Source organism: Capricornis sumatraensis, chromosome 3 (genome assembly GCF_032405125.1).
Source record: "Capricornis sumatraensis isolate serow.1 chromosome 3, serow.2, whole genome shotgun sequence".
In the NCBI taxonomy this organism is placed as follows: domain Eukaryota; kingdom Metazoa; phylum Chordata; class Mammalia; order Artiodactyla; family Bovidae; genus Capricornis; species Capricornis sumatraensis.
The window spans coordinates 151652634-151671712 of NC_091071.1; the positions used below are offsets into that span (position 1 = coordinate 151652634).

Here is a 19079-nt window from a genome sequence, read left to right on the forward strand (position 1 = left end):
ACTGTAACCTACCAGGCTCTTCCGTCCATGGGATCTTCCAGGCAAGAGTACTGGAGTGGTTGCCATTTCCTTCTCCAGGGGATCTTCCCGACCCAGGGATTGAACCCAGGTCTCCCGCATTGTAGGCAGACGCTTTACTGTCTGAGCCACCAATAGGCTATATTGTTTTAAATCTGAACACCCAACAATTAGCCCACAGTAGATGCTTAATAAATGTTCAATAAATCAAGTAATGACTAAAGATACTTAGTCAAGCATGTAGACCCAAACTCTATTCCTTTTATAAGGAAAGGAATACCAGTCAAGAAACCTTTATGCCTTCTTTCTAGTTAAGAAAAGTTTTCTAATTGGAGAAGAATTTCAAATGGGGTTTACAAATAAAAAGAAAAGAAGAGAGAGTACCAAAAGCTTCATATGAGAAGCTTTGAGAAGAAGGAGCAGCTGGCACCCCTTTCCCTACCCCATGTTCAAACTGCACTTACCAGTGAAGGGCTAGCTAGGATGCAGTGGAAATTCCAATAGAATGGGAGGCCAGAAAGCTCACTCCGCACCCGTAGTATCAGTGCCTCTTCCACATAATCACAGGAGAATGTAGCCGTGCCAGGGCAAGAAGCATCCTTCAACAACGGGCGAAGCAGATCATCCAAATGACAAAGAAAAGCCTCGGGAGGAGCAGTCAGGCGCTTGTTCAGCTCCTAAAAAGACAGCAGGATTTGTATAGAGTGAGAATGCTAAAAGGAAACTGACTCCCTTGTACACACATGCTAAGTCACTTCAGTCATGTTCAACTCTGTGTGACCCCACATACTGCAGCCCGCCAGACTCCTCTGTCCATGGGATTTCCCAGGCAAGAATACTGGAGTGGGTTGCCTTCCCTTCCTCCAGGGGGCCTTCCCATCTCAGGGATTGAACCCAAGTCTCTTACGTCTCCTGCATTGGCAGGCAGGTTCTTTACCACTAGTGCCACCTGGGACTCTCATAGGTAACAGCAAAGGAAAGCTCTGGTTAACAGGAAGACAGTGGGCAGGGGACTCCCCTGGTGGTCTAGTGGGTTAAGAATCCACCCTGTAATGCAGAGTATGAGGGTTCAATCCCTGGTTCGGGAAGATCCAGAACCTTGAGGAGCAAGTGAAGGGCCCGTGCTGAGGGGCAACTAAGCCCGTGTGCAGAAACCGCTGAGCCAGTGCACTCTGGAGCCCACACACTGCAACTAGAGAAGAAGTCCTCAAGCCAGAATGAAAGGTCCTGCATGTCACAACTAAGACCCGATGCAGCCATGTAAATGAAGACATATTTTTAAAAGAGAAGATAGTAGGCAGAAGAGGAAGGGGAGGGAAAATAAAAACATCAGAACAGGAAAGAAGAAAACAATTCTGGCCTACTTCACAATTCTTCCTTCTCCTGAATACACTACAGAAATATACCCACACCCATATGGAAAGATCCCAGGGTTAGAGGTGGAAGTGCAGAACACTGGTGGGAATTGTTTTATCCTGATTTGACCTTCCTTGGCAACCTACAGGCCAACAAGCTGGGAGATGGTAATGTTCCCTGACCTTCACTAGGGAAGAAATTATGTCCCCTGCCACCCACAGCAGTACTTCTCTTCACACTTACCTTGGCTCGCTGGCTGATCACACTAGTGTCCACTTGTTCATGCCACACCTGTTGAAGATCTGAAACCAGCAAGGCATAGCCCTGCCTGGTGATATACACCTTGGCCAGGAGGGAGTTCTCAGCAAGCTGTAGCCATGCCCATGGCTGCATCAGCAGGCCTTGCTCCAGTTCCTCCATCTGCAGCAGAGTCTTAATTTAGCAAAGTGCCTCCAGGGTCCTGCAGGTCTGACACCACTCAAACAGTTCTGTATCAAATATGCTTCGTGAAAATCCTAAGAAAACAAAAGGAATGGATTTACTTTCTTCCCCCTCTCCTCCACCCTCCTGGTATGTAATAAGCTGAGCATCAATCTTACTACCTCCTATCACTAAAATTCTATCTAGAATTTTGACGGTTTTTTTCTCATATTAAATTCCTAGAGGATGTAAAATATCTCCTTCTTCTATGGCATTTAAGCCTCAATAAACGGGTACTAGAATTTCTGCTTTCCAATGGTAAAACTGTGGAAACCTACACCATTTTAACCCACAGGAAAAATGATCAAACTGCCTGTAAAGTAGCCATAGTTACTGAACATCTGTTAGGTTGAGGCTACACATTTAGTTATTGAAGTGGAAAGGCTGGCTTCCAGGATGTTCAGCAGGGCATGATATCATTGATGGCAGTAATAAAGATCGCATCTTTATCACATTCCTAATAAATGTCAGTGCTATCCTTTCCCAGAATTCCTAAAAGAGAAGAAATTGTTCTTTTTTATAAAACATCATCAGTGTCATAAGCAGGAAACTCGAATTATTTGATCATTATCTAAAAACAAAACTCTGGAAGCTCTCAGAATTTTAAATATATATGTGTATGCGTGTGTGTGTGTGTGTGTGTGTGTGTGTGTGTGTGTTTAGTTGCTCAGTCGTGTCTGACTCTTTTTGACCCTATGGACTGACTGTAGCCTGCGAGGCTCCTCTGTCCATGGGGATTTTCCAAGCAAGACTACTAGAGGTGTGTATATTCACTAAACATATATATATATATATATTCCATAAATTACTATATGCATATATATATATACACTTATATGTCCTCTAAATACATTTTTCCCTAAATATAGATACATTCTCAGGGATTCTTAATCTAGAGTCAATGCATGTAAGTTCTCTGGAATTATACGCGAACTTTGTGCATACATGCATATACCCATTTGGAGGGAAGAGGTCCACAGTTATGGTCAAATAAAGAGCTAATAACTCCATGTCCAGAAACAAAGAGAAAAGCCCCAACTCCATTTCAAGAAGACCCTGAATGACTAAGAAGTCAATATAAGATACAGAACATAGCAAAGGTAGAGACCATGAAATAACTCCACTTCCCTCATCGCCTACCTCCCTACCCAAGGCACTGCCATCAATATCATGCCCTGCTGAACATCCTGGAAGCCAGCCTTTCCACTTCAATAACTAAATGTGTAGCCTCAACCTAACAGATGTTCAGTAACTGTGGCTACTTTACAGGCAGTTTGATCATTTTTCCTGTGGGTTAAAAAAAAGTGATATAATGAAAGTCTATAAATACAAACTGAAGTTGGGGGAGGCAGATCTTTAAGAATATAAAGAAAACAATGAAAATCCTTGGATTTCATTAATATGGTTAACATGGCTCCATTCTTCCAGTCATTTTCATCTCAATCTAAGCCATTATTCTTCCAACCATAACCTAGTGCAACCTTGTAACATAATTTGTACAGTCACTAGGCAGGTGAAATAGAAATGCATATATTGTGACTTTTATCTGCAGCCTCAAAACCTTCTGTCTGGAGGATGGTATTTCAGTCACAGTTCCCCTGCTATTCCTACTTGGAGGAGAAGATCTGGGAATGATGAAGCCAGTCCTCACAAGACCAGAGTCCCACTTTGCCCAAGATCACAAACCTCAAGTATGTCACAAACAGCAAGTCACCAAGCCCTTCTCTCCTCTCTAGGCACACCCCAGTGTGCATTCTCAGTCACCAAAATTGGGCTGATTATCTGAGCCTGTCACTTTAGAAAGCCTGGATGCTCAAGACCCTCACACTGTATGGTGTTTTGTGGGCGGGGGAGGAGTTTAAAATGCAGCTGAGGGGGTCAACAAGCCCCCCAAAAAGGTTTGAGAAATTCAGCACCACACCTAGAGTAAGCTGCTCTCACCACACACGTCCAGTTCTGAGGCCTCTATATCTCAGCTTTTTCTTATTTCCTTCCAGGATGACTTCACATTAACCAGATTCACCCGTTTATTATTCTTTTCTTTTCTTCTAATATTTTTTATTGAAGTATAGCTGATTTACAATATTATATTAGCTTCAAGTGTGGTGGTGGTGGCTTAGTTGCTAAGTCGTGTCCGACTCTTGCAACCCCAGGGTCTGTAGCCTGCCAGGCTCCTCTGTCCACGGGATTCTCCAGGCAAGAATACTGGAGTGGGTTGCTATTTCCTTCTCCAGGGGATCCTCCCGACCCAGGAGTCGAACCCGGGTCTCCAGCATTGCAGGTAGATTCTTTACCTACTGAGCTATGCTGCTGCTGCTAAGTCGCTTCAGTCGTGTCCGACTCTGTGCGACCCCATAAACGGCAGCCCACCAGGCTCCCCCGTCCCTGGGATTCTCCAGGCAAGAACACTGGAGTGGGTTGCCATTTCCTTCTCAAAAGTGAGAAGTGAAAGTGAAGTCGCTCAGTCGTGTCACTGAGCTATGAGGGAAGTCAAATGTACACCTGTTACAATTACTGAATGAAGGGAGGGGAAGTGTGGAGGGCCAACAGCGGAGTGCCAACAGCGGAGTGGGGTTGCCTAAAGCGAGTCGGGATGAGCCCTCTAGGCGCAGTTCCTCCGCCATCCTGCAGAGGACAGCAGAACGCCAAAGACCGTCCAGGCTAGACTCTGCCCCGCCTCACCCCTTTGGGAGAGGGCGGACCCTCCCTCCCTTTACCACAGCCCCACCCCAGGAGCCCCGCCTGGTGGCAGCCAGTTTCCATTCGCCCTCGCTAGAAAGGCCTTCCAGTCCGTGTTTCTATTTTTACAGAGCCGGCTGCTTGAGGCGCGGCTCCGGACTCCCCAAGGGGCAACAAGGCCAAAAACCGGCTGCTTCGTCGCAGCAAGTTGCCGGCTGGGAGTACCTCCACAAACCCCGCCCCGCGGCCGGGAGGCGAGCTGCGCACGCGCGGCCCCTGCCACCACCCCCCACCCCCTCCCATCCCCGGAGGCCTGGCCCAGAACCTTGGCCGCGCGCGGGTCCCTCCTGGCAGGACACTTGGGGGGAGGAGGCTATTGCCAGGACCAGCCCGCAGGGCCCGAGATGTCTTTCGCTGCCTAGCCCCGGCCCTGGCCCGGATTAGAGCTCGACCCCACCTACCGTGAGCGGCCGAGAAAGCTCTCACGCTCCCCGCGGCAGGCTGGCCCGCCCGTTCCAACGAAAAGGCCTAGAGTAGAAGCATTTCCCACCCCCACTACAGGGAGGTGGGGTCTTGGGACACTGGGGCGGAGCCCAGGCCTGATGTGGGCGGGGCATCTGGGCCCCGGGAGCTGATAACTGGAGTGCTCGGAGCCGGAGGGCTACCGGGGCCCTGGTAGGTAGGTAGAAGGATAAAGGCGCACTTTAGAGTTGCCCTGCGTCCCTGGAGGCTCAGATAGTAAAGAATTCGCCTGCAATGCGGGATACCAGGGTTGGGAAGATGCATCCCCTGGAGGAGGGCATGGCAACCGACTCCTGTATCCTTGCCTGGAGAATCCCCATGGACAGAGGAGCCTGGCTGGATACAATCCATAGAATCGCAAAGAATCGGACACGACTAAGCGACTAAGCTCAGCACAGCAGAGTTGCCCTGGCAGAGTAGAAAGAATGCCAGACGAAATGCAGGGAAAAGGACCACGAATTTGAATTTGTTGAAAAACCGAAAGTCAAATTTCCCTACCCTACGTGTCTTTTTTGTTGTTTTATTTTTAAATAAAATGAGGGGATTGAACATCACTAGATATTCTCTCTTGGGTCCCACCAGCACTCTGGTTGTTTAAGAGATGAGTCTCCCAGGCATACCTCCCCTGGTCTGACCTTGTCTTGTACCTTCCTGCCTGCTTTCTCCCTCCATCCACCACCATACGTATGCTCCATCACCAATCCAACTCATCTTGTACCTTGTGTAACTTACAGTTTTGCTCCATCTGGACACCCAAGTCTGAAAAATTCTCATCCATGTTCCACAACCCAAAGTCCTCTTGTTAAGGCCAGCCCCAGTGCTGCTTCTATGTAAAGTCTTTCCCACTATCCCCAATCAGAATTCATTGTTTCTTACTCTTTGCTCCCATAGCATTCTTTTAATCTTTATTGAAGACTGACTTCCACTTTGGATTTTAGTTAGTAATTACATGTTTTTTATTGTTGTTGTTTTTTTGATGCACCACAAAGCTTACTGGATCTTAGTAGTTCCCCAACCAGGGATGGAATCCACACCCTTTGCACTGGAAGCTTGGACTTCCAGGGAAGTCCAGTAATTACATGTCTTTTTAAATCATAAGTATTTGAGAGGGGCGGGACCCTGTCTTATCCATATCTATATTTCCAGGACCTTACACATAGGAGATAATAAATATCAGTTAAGTGAATGCTAGGGTTCGAGTATAGATCGTTCACAGGCAAAATATCACTCATTCATTCACAGCCCCTGCTCTGAAACAGGCCTAACTAAGAAAGGAAAAGGCAAACACACCTATTGGGAAGTGAGATTTTTGGGGGGCCCATGTGAGACACACACACACATCCTCTCCCTGGGAAAAAGTGAAGCCTGTGATCTGGTTCTCCAGCAAGCTGGGAGTTAGGACTAAACTAACTAGAGTAGGAGTCCTGGTAATTACTGGGACTCTCCTCTGCTAGGCTGAGGGCACTGGTCCCCAAAGTCAGACAGCAAGTCAGCTGTCTCTCCGGGCTCAGCGGGCCCTCTTTCCTCATTCCCAGAGTCTTGGGGCAGCGGGCAGAGGCAACGGAGGGGTTGGGGAATGCAGGGACACAGGTTTTGGATGGAGAAAGGAAGCTCGTACTCTTTATCTGCCTTCTCCCTGGACTTCTGAGGCATTGGAGCCTTTCGGGCAGTAAAAGGAGGTGGCAGCCCTTGCCCTAGGCCTCGCTCAAGCCGTGTGCCTGCAAAAGACAGAGTGGTCAGGACATTGCCCAACCCAGGGAGTGATGACTTCTTGGCCACTCCCCAGTCTGCTGGGGCCTGGCCTCAACTTACCAGAAATGGTGTTCTCTAGGAGGAAGCCCAAGAGTCCCGCCAGGAAGATGGGCTCTGTGAGCAATGAGCGCAGTAGCACATCCAAGGGGCTCCAGCCTACAAGGAGTTGGGACCAGGCAGGAGGGGGACTCTGACACTATGCAAATCCAAGGGTCTAATACTTCCAACCTAAGCTTAAGTACTGGATGGAGGGCATATCTTTCTGAATTGTTCTATCTCTCCCTCCCCACTTTGTCCCTCTGCTCTCTATTTCCCACACCCAGACCCTTCCCACAGGACCCCTGCTTAACACCCTGTCTTCTGAGCATCCACGTGCCCTCCAGATATGCTTTGATCATTCCAGGCTCCCTGTCTTTGGAAAGTTTGGTATTAAAATCCCCAACCTTATTTCCTCCTCACCTTTTATGCTTTAGCCTGAGTGCCTCAACCTCAGTACTACTGACATTTGGACCAGATAATTCTCTGTTTGAGAGAGGCTGTTCTGGGCACTATAGAATGTTTAACAGCATCTTTCTACCCATTAAACACAAATAACCTCTAAATGCAAGTAACCTCTCCCCTGCTTGTAACAACCAAAAATGTCTCCAGACACTGCCAAATGTTCTCTGTGGGATAAAACCGTCCTCAGTTAAAATCACTGCTGTTTGCTAAGCTGAGCTAACAAACTAAGTTATTTGCTGCTCCGGGAGCATATGCTATGACTTCCTATTTCAGCATTGTTTACTGTGGTTCCTCTCCCAGGAATGACCTTCTCACCAAATACGTTTCAATCTTACCATCCTTCGAGACCAGCTCAATGTTACTTTCTCCATAAAAGTTATCGGGATCATCTCCAACAGAAGCCATCTCTCTCACTGCAGAGCATCACAGCTCTTTATCTGAGCCTTTCTAGTTGCATTTCTACACATCTTATCTCTTTTAGTAGACTGTAAATCTATAGGCACCTTTGTATCCCAGGGAAGCTAGCATGGTGTTCAATAAATATTTGCTAAACAAATGGACAGACTATTTATCCCCAAGCCCAGAAAAGGGTGTGGGGCCTGGAGTCCAGAGAAACTCAAGCCTTGAGCCCTTGCTTGCCCACTGCCAGGCAACTACTCTTTCCCTCCCCTTCCTCCCACCTGTGCTCAGTAGGACTGGCGCTTCCCGAAACCACCTCGGCAGCAACAGGGCCGTGAAGATGGAGAAGCCAACAATGAAGACATTCCGCCCAGAGTCAATGTCAGCCAAGTGGAAGCTGGAGAATCCACTAGACAGAACCATTGCCTGGGTCACTCCCAGCATTCCACCTGTGCCGTACGGAAGTAATCAAAGAGGTTGGGAGAGGGCTGGCACAGCAGAGTACTTACTATAGGGCGGGGCAGGTTGTGATGGGCAGAGACCACCAAAAAGCCCAGGAGCCCAGGAGCCCAATCAGGAAGCCAAGATGTGGCTGAGAAAATGCGGGCAGCTGCCACATACTCACAGCCACATACTAGGGAGGCTTCTCAGAAAGAAAGGGTATCGACCACAAGCAACCACTTGGGCCCTGCTGAGGGATCCTGGTTCAATACTAGTGCTACTGAGACATCCGCTCACCAAGCACAGGCCCACTCACCAAGCATAGGCAGCGGGATGGTGGTGAGGAGCTGGGCTAGCCTCGGGGAGAGCCCCAGCGCCACGCAGAACAGCCCCACCAAGTGGGCCACTCGCCGAGGTCCAGCCTACGTGATGAAGAGACACTGGAACACACCTCCTCAACCACTCAAGCTTTTTGCTTGGCCAACCCCATCTCATCCTTTGATCCCAACTCAAATGTTACTCTCCCAAGAAGCATCCTAAAGGGATCTCTCTTACTCAACCCCCTTCCCATCCCCTGCTTCGTTTTCTTAATAGCACTTATCACTTTTGGAAAGTATCTTATTTGCTTTTCTCCTAACACGTCTGCCTCTCTCTCTCTTAAGTCCTCAAGAGAACAGGGATTTCATCTGACTCCTTCCTCTCTAGAACCTCAGCCCTGGTACAATCGCCTGAGGCACAGAAGGAGCTCAGCAGTGACTTAGTGTCTCCCTCACACTCCTAGTCCCCACCACTTCTAGGCACCTCTCTCAATGAGACGGCCACTGTGAAGAGCCTGGCAGAGGGCTGGGCGCAGCAAGCCATCAGTTCCCTTCCCTCTCTTGCACCTCCGGTTCCTCTCCCCACACCCCTGTTCACATACCTGGAGAAGACCCACTGTGCCCACGTTGGGGAAACTGGATGCAGTGCCCATGGGGCTTCCCAACAGCCCAGCCAGCACACTGCCCAGTCCCTCCAGGCTCAGCCCTCGGCTACAGGCATGCGGAGGTGGAGAAGGCAAATGCAGCAGCTGGCCACAGAGGGCATAGCAGCCCAGGGAGCTGGTGGAGGCTGCCAAGGCCATGGAGATGCCTGCAGCCAGAGCCCTGGGTGTCAGCAAGGGCCAGTCCCACTCAGCTGGGGAGGGAGAAGGAGCCACTTTGGGGCCAGACTCGAGTCTGAAGCATCCCCCTGCCTGCAAAAGCCTGTGACACAGGAAGCCTAAAGTCCCTGTTGTCTTTGAAGATAATGTCTTGGGACAAAACCATCAAACTCAGGGTAAAAACCCATCCCTTTACGGCAGTCTACAAGGTCCCTTTGGTCTGACCCTTACCTCTTTCTCTAGCCTCATTTACAACCACACTCTTCATCATTTCTTTCACTCCAGATACACTGGCCTTGCTTCAGGCCTTTGTACTTGCTGTGCTGCTGGCCACCACAGGGCCTTTGCATATGCTGTTCGCTCCACCTAGAATGCTCTTGTCTCTTGCCTTTCCCTAATAAGCTCCTACTTATCTCTCACATCTCAGCTCAGTGATCACTTCCTCAAGAATGCCTTTCCTGGGAAATCTCTAGTAGTCCAGTGGTTAGGGCTCCATCTCTCACTGCTGAGGGCCCAGGTTTGATCCCTGGATGGGGAACTAAGATCCCACAAGCTGTGTGGCATGGTCAAAAAATAATAAAAATAAAAACCATTTAAAAAAGAATGCCTTTCCTAACCTCTCCAATAAAGTCAGATTTTTTCCCATTGTAAACCTTCATCATACAAGGTACATGTCCTTTGCTGTATTTACTACATGCAATTCTACATTCACTTAGGTAACTATTGAATTAGTATCTGTATTCCCTGACATATTATAAGCTTCCTGAGTGCAGGTTCTGAGTTCTAGGAGAAAGCCTACCTGGATGAGGCAGCCAAAACCACGGTGCCCCAGTGGGGGCAGACAACTCCCCAGGGATGATGCTGAGACCCAGAAGGGCAGAGACAATCCACACACAGGCCACTGGGATCAGCACCTGAGGGACAAGTCTCAGAAAGACTCAGAAAAGGGTCTTCTGGGGAAGACCCCTCCCCCAGAACCTTCCAACCTTCTTAAAGGGGTAAGCAACAACCAAGTAGGGGCCAAGTGAGCAGTCCATGCCAGCCCTCCTAACTCCAACTGCCCCCCGCCCAAACCCCCACATACCGAGAGGAGCCTGAAGGCCAGGATGTGAGTACGGGTTGAAGAGGTTGAAGCTGGCCTCCAGGGGCGTGGGGGTAGCAGGCAGGAGCCCAGGTGCTGAGAACAGACCACCATGAGCACAATCAGCCTAGAAAAGGGAAAGGGCTTTAGGGGCAAGAGGAAGCTTGCCCTGAGGCAAGGAGTGAGATGGGAGGGGCAGAATACCACGAAAGGGGGTTCCAGAGAAGAATGCCCCCATGGAGAGGGAAGGAGGGCACCTTGGGGGTCAGTGGGAGACAAGGTACAAGTCAAGGTGACCAACGAATCCAGTAAAAATCTTGGATTCCAAACCCACAAGTGTTATCCCTGCTGAGACAGCTGCTGGACTGGTAGAGTAGCAGCTCTCCCCTCCCCCTGCTCCCACACAACCCACCAGGCATCATGCCTCTCAGGATTTACGTACAGCGATGCCAGGCCCCAGTGAGTGGAGCAGAGCAGAGCTACTTCCCTGTAGACAGAGAGCCCTGCCACAACAAGGCTGGGGGCCAGCACTAGGGGCCCACAGCGGGGGAACAAGTGGCCAGGACCCCCCAACAGCCCCAGAGTGGCCTGCAGCAGCCCAGAGACCACCACAGCCCCGGACACCTGGTGGAGAGAAGAAAAGGACAAAGAGCAAACATTCTCCTTTATCAAGATGACCTCAGCCTGGACTTCTTAACTAATTCCAGGGAGCTCACTAGAATCCTAGTGGTTAGAATTCCAGGCTTTCACTTCCATGGACCAGGTTCAGTCCCTGGTTGGGAAACTGAGATCCCACAAGCTGCATGATATGGGGAAAAAAAAAAAAAAAAACAATTCCAGGAGGGGTTCCCCACCACCACCTCTTTCCCCAGAGCATCTCAGTTCCTACAAAATGGAAACAAGAACCTCCCCAACCCTGGGAGCACTCTTAGTCCAGCCCTACCCCTCCACATCCCCAAGCATGTACCTCTCGGATAGAAGTGTTCCAGAGTTCCAAGCCATGGCAGCCAGGCCCCTCACAGAGGTGCAGGACAAGGGAGGCTGGGAGATGTTGGGGCCGTGGAGAGGAGAGATGGAAACAGGATGGAGCCCCATTGCTCTACAGTTCTGGCTGGCGTCTGGCCCTCTCATCATTGCCCCATCTCAACCCTGCACCCAAGTCCACCTGTGTGCTCAGAGGAGCACCCAACCCCACCCTCGGCCTGTGCCCTTGCTCTGTGCTCACAGTTTCCAGGTGTCCGGAGAGCCAGAGGTAACTTCTGACTGGTCAGCACCAAGGCGGGGATAAGAAACTGTAAGGACGGAGCCTGGACAAGAGGCAGCCTGAAGGAACAGCAGGTCTGGTAACGTGGGGCAGTCGCCAGCCTCCCTGAGCCTTACCTCCCCTCTGGGACCCTGTCACCTTCTCTCCAGGGAGTTCCTCTCACCTGCTGCCCATCCAAGTTTGCAGGGAGGTAGACACGCCACATGCAAAGAGGCTGGAAGCCAGGAGCTGGGCAGGGGAGAAAGAGAGTCCTCCTGCTGGGAGACTTTGAAGCAGGAGCAGGTGGGAGGCGCAGAGCAGAGAAGCCAACACCAAGATATGCTGCGGGCGATTAGGCAGAAATACGTATTTCCAGAGGGTTTCTCATGCCACACCTACACCCTCCAAACACCCTCTTCAGCCAGCAGAAACCCAGGCACCTCTGCCTCCTACCTGCAGAGCCAGAAGACAGCTGAGGCCCCAGGGAGGAGGTCCACACAGAGAGGCCCAAGAGTGAGAGGGGGGATTTTGGACATCGGGTGGCTGTGGCAGGGGAGCCAGGGTGCCCTGGGAACCCACAGACTGGAGCTGTATGGTGTTGGGCGGTGACTGGCTCATGCTCCCTGCCTTCTGTCTTGTCCTGGCCGCCCTGGGCCAGAATTAAGTAGGGAGAGAGAGAGAGAGAAAGAGGTCAGAGTTTGTGTGAAGTTAACTGCCTGGAGCAGTGAGGGGGCGGGAGTGTCAATGAAGCAGAGCGAAGAGATGAGGGGTTTGGGGAAGGACGCAGCCCTTTCACCTTTGCCCAGCTCTTGTGCAAATTCCATCACCCATTAACCTGGGAACCAAGTTCTGAGTCCCTCCCCATCCCAAGAATCTCCATCTGGGTCTCCTGTCCCAGGACAGGAGTGGTGGGGAGGAAACCCCCCCTAGCATAGCCAGGGCAATTTTGATAAGACTGTACTGCCTCCTCACCACTGCCATTTGGAACATCGAAATTACACAGTAGTTCTCAAGCCTTTTAGGGTCAAGCCCCCAGACTACCTCAAGAGGAAACATCCCTTCGTCATGTATGACAACTGTGATCACAACTCTGTATACAATGTCCTCATTGTAATATAAAGAAGCAATCAAAGTGATTTATTTTTTAAATATTTATTTGGCTGCTCCAGTCCAAATAAGTCTGCTTGAGGGAAGCAGAATCCTCAATCCTTGCTGCAGCATGCAAGATCTTTAGCTGTGGCGTGCAGACTCTTAAGTTGTGGCACATGGGATCCAGTTCCCCTGACCAGGGATGAAACCCAGGCCCCCTGCATCAGGAGCACGGATTCCTAACCACGGGACCACCAGGGAAGTCCTCAAAGTAATTTATAATGACTTATTTCACAGTGGGAAAGCTTGGGTCCAACTAAACTGGAAGACGGTGAAGTAGCCCAGTGCCCACCCCTCATGTGGAATTGCCACGGATGCGGCAGCTACAATCCCATCTGATACTGGTGCTTCCCTGATGACATGTGTACCACCGGCAGTGCTGCCATTCGTGACCCGATGTTCCAAAACAGTGAACAGGTTCTTCATAAAGTGCTGAACAAAGCGTAGATTTAATGTACACAGAGATGCATTCCTGGGAAACAGACTCTTTCCAAATGGGCAAAATCTATTCTGTTTACATGCTTAGAGAAAATAAGTACTTCCAGGCTCAGATAAACAGTCATACATGATGTCCACCAGTCATTCAAAAGTTGCCTCGGGAATTCTTCATAAGAAGGGAATTCTCAAGCCTTTCTGGATGTGTAGCTTCCTATATAAGCTGACTAAGTGCCAGTAAGTCCCGTATCTTCAAATTTTTGTCAACCAAAAAATGCCCCATATAGTTCCAAGATGCCCCCTAGGTGGCAGTACCACCCCTACTGTGTATCTTCCTCTGTGGTACCAAATCATCACGGTTCAGCTGGCTGCTCTTCTTCCAGTGATAACCCAGCCTTGGTCTTCTCTTTGGTGGTGGTTGTCACTAAATTGTGTCTGACTCTTGTGACCCCATGGACTGTAGCCCACCAGGCTTCTCTGCCCATGGGATTTCCCAGGCAAGAATACTGGAGTGGGTTGTCATTTCCTTCGCCAGGGTATCCTCCCAATCCAGGGATTGAACCAGGGTCTCCTACATTGCAGGCGGATTCTTTACCTGCTAAGCCACCACGGAAGCCTTTGTGGTAATTACCACCATTTGTCAGCCCAGAAAGGAAGTCAGGAGACAAAGTGTCCTTGGGCTTGCCCTCAAGGAGTTCACGGGGCTCTGCTGGATACGCTCTCCATGAGATGGCCTTGGGATCCACAAAGATGGTGCTCACTCAGAACTTGTGACAAACAGGGCTACCCCTAGGCACGGCACAGTCACCATCTATGCCCCACTGCACCAGAGTCAAGGAGTGTTAGGGGCCCCAGGGTGCTGGGAGCAGGAACGAGGGAGCAGCTTGATATGAGAAACTATGACCATCAAACAAGAAGGACGTTCTGGAATGGGACTCAGAGAGAATGAGCAGCAGGATGATAGGATCAGGGAGTAGGGAGGCTGAGAAGGAAGACTGGGCAGGAGAGTTCTTTGAGGGCTGCTGCAGAAGGAAGAGTCCAGGCCATGCAACTAAAACTGTTTATTGAAACCTTAGTTCTACAAAAGCGTGAAAAATCCAGATATAAAGCAGTGGCCAGAGAGGCCCGTGAAGAGAACACCCAGGAGAGGAACCGGAAGAGAGGAAAGCCCAGGAGCAGGGGACTAAGAAGAGAATGTTGGAAGACAAAAGGGCTGGGGTGAAGGTCCCAGCAGGCCCTGGTTCTTCTAGACTTGGCATGAGTGTGGGAGGTTCCCCGCCTCCCGCCTTCCCTCAGCAACTCCTACCATGGGTGGCCCTGTCAGTCCCTGCCTCTCCTACCTCAGGGACATCAAACAGACCCTGGTCAATGTTTCCTCCCTCCCTCGTCCAATCCTAGGAAACTCAAAAGCAAAAGTCTAGAAGAGCCCAGGGTACAGGAGAGGCAGGAGCCTTGCCCCTGTCCACCTGTGACACGCCCCTGGTCACTGAGCTGAGGCTTTCCCTGGAATCACCACTGCCCTGGCCAGGCAGTCAGCCCCTGAGGGACAGAAGAGCAAGTGACTTTCAGTCCTTCTGCCACACGACCCCCATAAGCTCCATCACCCAGGAGGACAGGAGACCAGCCAAGGACCCAGATCAAGCTTTGCCCCTCCAGGCTCTCAGGGACTCCCAAATCCTCTTAACGCATTCCTCAGAACCATATCTAGCCTGGGAAAATGAAAGACTTCAGGCGGGCCAGTTCCATGATGCTGAAAACGGAACATTGCTGGGGCTGTGGGAGCAGAGGAGGCATTGGGCTCCAAGGCCAAGGGGGAGCCAGGCCGTGGGAGTGGGACCAAGGACTGGGGGGCCCCGTGGGGACAGTATGGTTGAGGTGGTGGCAGGCACCGCAGGTTGGGGAGTCCTTCTGGAGCTTCTGGCAAAGGGGGCAGTTGTGAAGAAGAGTGGGAGGAGCAGGAGGATCTGGAGGAGGCAACGGTGGGGGAGTCAGTGAGGCTAGCAGACTGCCCCACAGTGAACCCAACACTACATCGCCTTCCTGGCAGCCGGAGACGTTAGCAGGAGACGGCAGGCACTGTGGCATGGGAGAAGGTATGCAGGGTTCCAAAAGGCACCTGGAGGCCAGTCCAAGGTCTGGAGGGCCAGGCGGGGGGCTGCAGGACAGCCCTAAGGACTGGTGTATTACGGCCATCGATGCCACAGCGAGGGCCACGCTGCTCACATATGCCATAGCCAACAGGCAGGACAGCTGGGGGAGAGGAGTTAAGAAACGTCAGTCCCCAAATCCCCTTCCCCTGAACCCTCTTTAACTGTCTTTAACATACCCATCCCTTATCTCTGGACACGTGGACTCAACTTAGAGCTCTCAGTCACCATCTACTTCCAACCCATCTCCTGAGCCATTCTGTATTTGCTTTACATCACCAGCCAGCTCAAGCTCCCTCTGCTTCCTGACCTGCCTCACCTTTGCCAGCCGCTGGCAGAGGGAGCCCAGCGCCAGTTGCCAGGCAGGTTGCTCCAGCAGCACACACAGGTCTGTGTAGGTGTACCAGCCCCGCCGGCGCCCCTGCTGCTCAGCCACGCTGCAGGGATAGGAGAAAACACAGAGAGGGTCTGCAATCTTCCTGCAGCTGCCCACCGGCACCCTCATTCCCCTGGCGACCTACCAGGGAACACCGAGGAACTTGTTAAATGTACAGACTCCTAGACTACCCTTTGATTCCAAAGATAAAGGTGAGACCAAGATCTGTATTTTAAATAAGCCTCTCCCACTCTTCCAAAGGTGATCACACAGAGGAGAGCAGACTCGTTTCGGAACCATGACCTTGGGCAATTCTCTTTCTCGTTTTCTCCCCCCCACCCCCAGTTACACAGACCCTCACCTCTGTTTAGCTCCTATGGCTTAGGCCTCAGCCTCCAAATCCTCAAGTCCCTCTTCCCAATTCCTAGAACCTACCAGCCCTCCAGCCAGCTCAGCACCTCAAAGATTTCCCGAGGATCAGTGTAGAGCCGCCAATCCTGTGGATAAAGGGAAGAGCATCCAACCAGACTTGGACATGAGCCACAGTCAATTAATAACCAGACCCACAGCAGCAACTACAACCTCCACTACAGGTAACACTTGGCTCTTACCATGTGCCAGATACTGTTCCAAAAACTTTTATGTATTAACTTATTTAATCACCACATATCTGGTTTCACATTGCACCCTCCATTAAAAGCAAGGGGCAAAAAATAATCCTGGGAATGGTTCATGCCCATAGGAAGCCCAGAATCTAGGGGAAGGCAAAGTCTGGAAGAAAATACCCAGAGCCCAGTAAGATAAACTCTGGCTCAGAGTGTACTCTGTGGGACCTGGAAGACTGACAATGGGAGGTCTCCACTTCTGATTTCACCATGCCAGGAACCTCCAAAGACTGTGCTTATTCCAGAAAAGCTAGAGGGCAAGATGCTAATAAGGGAAGACGTAAAGAGGACAAACAGAAAGAAACATGAAGAGACCATAGGAAGCTGGGAGATAAAAAAACAAAGGATGAAAAGAACATAAAAACAGGTCAGGAAAACAGAGCAAGAGAGAGAAGAGCTATTCACCATGGCACTCAGGAAGCCCCTCTCCAGGGCATTGAGAGTGGGCACGGCCACACCCCCAGCAGCTCCCCATTCATCATTGAAGACCTCTTCCTCCTCCCCTTCGTCATAGAGGTACTTACTGGCCACCATCTGCAGAGGAACCAGAGGTGGTATCAGGAGAGCTCACACCTAGCTCCGGGCTTACCAGGGAGATGAAGGGAAGGGGGCATCTTACCATGGAGATCAGGAACAAGTCAGAGGATGACACATGCTGTAGGTAGTCCGGGTTTCTATGCCGGAGCCGCTCAATGTATACCAGAGCCAGCATCATAGCACACGGAGAGATGCAAGCCTCTCTGGGTATCAGAAAGCATTAGGAATTAAACGCAAGGATCTTTCGGTTCTTGTAACTTATGATGCTCATCCCTGTATCTTTACTAGTTCTCTTTAGAAATAACTGTTCCCCTCTCTTTAGAGCCCAAACACTCACTCTGTATCTCTCAATTGTGAACTCACCGGGACACGTGGGCTACATATTTCTTCTGGAGCCGGCGAATAGGACTGGGGGCTGCCTTCTGCAGGAGTTCCACAGCAATATCTGCAGAGGCAGAAGGATAACAGAGTGAGCAAACAACTCCCCCACAGCTGGGCCCACTGCTATCAGCAGAAGACCCAGATCTACATTATCTGAGGTCTTGGAGACAGGACCACAGTAACAAAGCAGAGATCCAATTCTCCCACGCTGAAACAAAAGGCCTATTCCAAATTTGAATTCCAGCTCCTTCCAGCAGGAAGGCATATTTGCTTGTCACCTGCAATTACCTAGATGCGTCCTCATTTGAGAAGATAAACATGTCTTGTTGATGGGGGAAATATACGATAGATATGCTTGGAAAATTAAAAGTTTCTAGTATACAGATCAAGAATAATATAAATTTGTAACGCAGCAATATTTCCTACTCATCTGGATTTAAGGAAAAAATGAAATACAAACCTAGTTCTTACACCTGTCAAACATACTAGCTACCAAGAGGCAGTGTAGTTCACAGGCTACACCTAGAGTCACTTTGATGACAGCTGACAACCCCACTTTCAGGTTTCTCACTTGTCCGGTCGTACAACACTGTCTAACCTGCCACGGGGCTGGAGAGCTCCTCCAGGGCACAGTCGGTTTCCCAGTCCCAGCCATAGTAGAGTCTCCTTCGGATCCGGGCACTCAGCTTCTGGTGTCCTGGGAGGAACTGAAACAGGGCAGGAGGTGGGTGGAGGGTGAAGGGCAGGAAGGGTATGATGAAGATCCTGGCTCCTGGCTGGAAGGGGGCTACGGGGCGGTAGGCCTGCCTCAGGGCTAGTGGGGCCCGTGCCCCACCCAGCCCCGCATTCTCTGGATTGTTTGTTAGTGGCTCTCTGTCCACAGGGGGTGGAGTCCTCCTCACCGAGGGCTCTGGAGGAGAAGTTCTCCAAGAAGGGGCCGGGCTGGTTACCTCCTACCCCATTCCTGTACCCCGCGGCTCTCCCCATGGGCCCAAGGAGCCAGGGCCTCGAGTAGGCACGGGTCGAGCGGCTACCGCCTGGTTTCCCAGCAGAGCCATCAGGCGGAGCTCGCAGCCCCGCTCGGGCTCCGGTGAGGGGCGCGGAGGGAGCGCCCGCGGTCGCGGCTCCAAGCGCTGGGAGGCTAGGGAGGCGGCGGGCCGCGAGCTCACCGTGAAGTCCTGGAAGCCGGTAAGGGAGAAGGTGCCTTCTTCGTCCAGCAGGAGCCCGGCCAGGTCCATCGCGCCGCCAGCCACTGTCCTACGAAGGGAAGGGAACGAGTTCTAAAGGGGCCGCGGAGCCGTCCCTGCCCGCCTGCCCACCTGTCCGCCGGGCTCCCTCCCGCCGGCCGCCGCCCTTGCCGGTGCAGCCCCCTCCCCTCGCGCCAGCCGCGGCAGGCGGGGCCGGGCAGCAGAGCCTCTTCCTGTTCCGCTCCGGGCGGGGCTCCCGGCTCCGGGTTCTGGGCTCCCGACTCCGGGCGTGGAGCTCCAGGGCGCGGGCGCCCACCTCACCGAGTAGAGAGGAGTCCTGGCTTCGAGGCGCGTGCTGTGCCTTTGCCGCGCCGCGCGTCTGCCCGGTGTTTACAAGCCGCGGGGGCGTCGCGGGCGAAGTCAGCGCCGGGCACTTCCTGCGGCCAGTTGGGCCGAACCGCCGGCTTCGACCGCTGGGAAGGAGCTGGGCTAGAATTCCTGATATCGCTGAGCCCCAGCGTGTCTGAGAAATTGGGACAATTCCTAGGGGACCGTGGCACACTTGAGGACGAGCGAGCCCGGCTGACCTTTT

General features: G+C 51.5%; 3 protein-coding genes across 4 annotated transcripts in view; all 3 read right to left on the reverse strand.

The window, feature by feature from the left end:
* NHEJ1 (non-homologous end joining factor 1) overlaps positions 1–5035 on the reverse strand; it is an 89787-nt gene extending 84752 nt beyond the window's left edge. Inside the window, exons 1-3 of the mRNA XM_068969160.1 lie at positions 4995–5035; positions 1618–1889; positions 483–695 (exon numbers count right to left, since the gene is read on the reverse strand). Of these exons, the coding sequence (XP_068825261.1) occupies positions 483–695; positions 1618–1794 (390 nt within the window). The 5' untranslated portion in view covers positions 1795–1889; positions 4995–5035. The remainder of the gene's footprint in view (positions 1–482; positions 696–1617; positions 1890–4994) is intronic.
* Positions 5036–6486: 1451 nt separating this feature from the next.
* Positions 6487–12228, reverse strand: SLC23A3 (solute carrier family 23 member 3). Its single transcript, XM_068969166.1, has 12 exons — positions 12064–12228; positions 11795–11952; positions 11563–11690; positions 11335–11408; positions 10810–10991; positions 10371–10494; positions 10086–10200; positions 9068–9321; positions 8465–8570; positions 7989–8156; positions 6868–6963; positions 6487–6773 (listed from the first exon to the last, which is right to left on the reverse strand). The coding sequence occupies exons 1-12, from the start codon at positions 12226–12228 to the stop codon at positions 6487–6489; spliced, it is 1857 nt and encodes a 618-aa protein (XP_068825267.1).
* Positions 12229–13347: 1119 nt separating this feature from the next.
* Positions 13348–18652, reverse strand: CNPPD1 (cyclin Pas1/PHO80 domain containing 1). Of its 2 annotated transcripts, XM_068968009.1 has the most exons (9): positions 18470–18652; positions 17899–18007; positions 17283–17364; positions 17002–17122; positions 16788–16916; positions 16153–16214; positions 15661–15778; positions 15311–15444; positions 13348–15158 (listed from the first exon to the last, which is right to left on the reverse strand). In XM_068968009.1, exons 1-9 carry the CDS (start codon positions 18536–18538, stop codon positions 14855–14857), a joined length of 1128 nt encoding a protein of 375 aa, XP_068824110.1. In that variant the 5' UTR covers positions 18539–18652; the 3' UTR covers positions 13348–14854. The 2 variants fall into 2 exon arrangements, with proteins under 2 accessions (XP_068824110.1, XP_068824109.1); XM_068968008.1 differs by having other exon boundaries at positions 13348–15444.
* Positions 18653–19079: the final 427 nt, after the last annotated feature.